Consider the following 2,227-nt stretch of genomic DNA (forward strand, 5'->3'; position numbering starts at 1 on the left):
CTCATTATCAGGCTTGCTTTCATTCCTGCAGCACTGAGAGTGATGTCGTGATCACTGATGAAAACACTGGGGGATGTGTGCAAATACTGTTCATATCATACCCGCCTCCTGAATAACAAAAATCCCAAATGCACTGTTGTGGCAGGCTGTACAGGCAGGTGCTTTCAAGTGGATAATGTCAGGAAAACACTGCAATGGTTACAAAAAATATACACCAAAGGTAAAGGGCCACAATTACACTGACAACACAAAATGAGTTTCACCATGAGGAGGAAATGAACACAATCCATTTGTTCTCACTCTTCACACCTCCAGTGCCCTATGGGGATGTATTTATGGACAGCCATAACCATTTATCAATGACAGGAAACACCTTATTGAGGTGCTAAAATAGACAAGCACATTGAGTGTTTTTTCCCCTTTGTTTCATACCAACATGTTCAAAATTGAATTCTGATTCGCCAGTTCTTTTAATATACCATGTGAAGACACAGTTTCTCTCTCTAATCCCAGGTGTCTAGAGCCTTAGGTCAAGATTTAGTCAAAAGGGAAATCAGAAGTTTAAAATAAAAATAGGATTTTTTTTTTTTTTGTGTTTCTCATTGCTTCTATAAAAGGAGTGTGACGATACTGTGACGCAGACACTGAGCTCGGGGTGGGTGTATAAAAGATGCCCCTGTAGCTGCGTTTTCGGTTCACACATGGGGGGAAGCAACTGGGTCGGTAAGGTTTCGATCGCCACTCGGAGGAGACGCTTGACACAACACGGAGATGAGCACAACTGAGAAGTTTTACCTCTCCGTTGATGGCATCCTCGAAATGTTCAACTCTCTCACCGGGCATCGCATTACGCACCCAGTTCTCCAGAGCACAGCCCTTGTCCAAGTAGCCCCGCAGCACCCCAAAGTCCCAAACATATCGAAGGCAGGCATGGGCATTATCAAAACGGTTACAGGGCGCTGGAGAGATCAGGATAAGAGGGTGGTGGCAAGTAGATCCTCGAGTTCTGGCAGTCGGCAGGATTCGACGGATCGACTCCCAAAAAGGTCCATGGATCTGCTGGAGCTGGGTCTCATCAAGCCCAAGAACTGTCACAGGATAGTTGTGCTCGGCGCGCCCAACGTAGGCAAAACAAACATACTCCATCGGTTCTTGGGTAAAGAATTTGAAGAGCGCTATGAACCCACGAGTGAGGACTTTCACAGGAAATTGTTCCACATAGGAGGGGAGGCATACCAGATCGATCTTCTGGACGCCGCGAGTGAGAGGAACTTCCCAGCCAAACGGAGGTTATCCATACTAACAGGTGAGCCTTTTGGTTATGAATAACCATTTAAATTGGGTCCATGGCATGTTTAGAAATATGCAGTTTTACACTGTTTTCTTTTTTGGACTATAATTTGTCATAACACAAATGTTTTACCTCACAATGACGTAGCCTACCTGTATAATTTTAAATATTTAAAGCGATGTTCTCTTTCTCTCCAGGTGACACCTTTCTGCTCGTGTTCAGTTTGGATGACAGAGACTCTTTCAATGAAGTGTGCGAGCTGCTCGATCAGATCAAAGCTGCTAAAGCCAAATTACTGAAATTAAAACATCCCGCAAGAATCCCCACAGTGATCTGCGGGAACAAAGCGGACTCAGAGGCACCGAGAGCCGTCCGGCGGTGTGAGGTGACAGATATCCTCGGTGATGATGGGGCATACTTCGAAACCTCGGCCAGAGACGGTACCGGTCTGGACGGTGTGTTCGGGGCTCTCGCCAATCTGGGCGGCCTACCTGACGAGACCAGTCCGTCCCGGCATCAGATCATTTCCATCCCCACCTACCAGTCGCTGTGTATCGGCCAGCGGGGCAAGAGAGGTAGCCGCACGCGGGGGATCGGCGCGTCGTGCGCCGCAATGGACCCACTGGCGCGCCGCCCGAGTTTCACCAGCGACCTTCGGCTGGTGCTGAGATCCAGCACCACACATAAAAAATCCGAGAGATGTCAGATTCAATGAATTGTGAGCTTTCTCGATAAACCCATTGTAGTAGTATGCTGCAATGTCGTATTATGTAGGAGTTATACTCCTGTAGCACCTGGCTGGACCAGTGCATTCTTATTTCATTATCTGCATTTACGTTTTTCTATGAAGGCATATCTGTATTGTATTATTCTCTTATGATAATAAAGAACAACTGCAACGTGTTTTGTCTTTATATAGTCAGTGTTTCCTTTATT

General features: G+C 46.4%; 1 protein-coding gene across 1 annotated transcript; it reads left to right on the forward strand.

Annotated features, from left to right (window-relative positions):
- Positions 1-771: 771 nt before the first annotated feature.
- rasd2a (RASD family member 2a) lies at positions 772-2,006 on the forward strand (the record flags this gene model as incomplete). The annotated part of the gene is made up of 2 exons (XM_080043630.1): positions 772-1,306; positions 1,489-2,006. 2 exons carry the CDS (start codon positions 772-774, stop codon positions 2,004-2,006), a joined length of 1,053 nt encoding a protein of 350 aa, XP_079899756.1.
- Between the last annotated feature and the right edge of the window lie 221 nt (positions 2,007-2,227).

Source organism: Ammodytes marinus, assembly GCF_949987685.1.
Source record: "Ammodytes marinus genome assembly, chromosome: 16".
Taxonomy (NCBI): domain Eukaryota; kingdom Metazoa; phylum Chordata; class Actinopteri; order Uranoscopiformes; family Ammodytidae; genus Ammodytes; species Ammodytes marinus.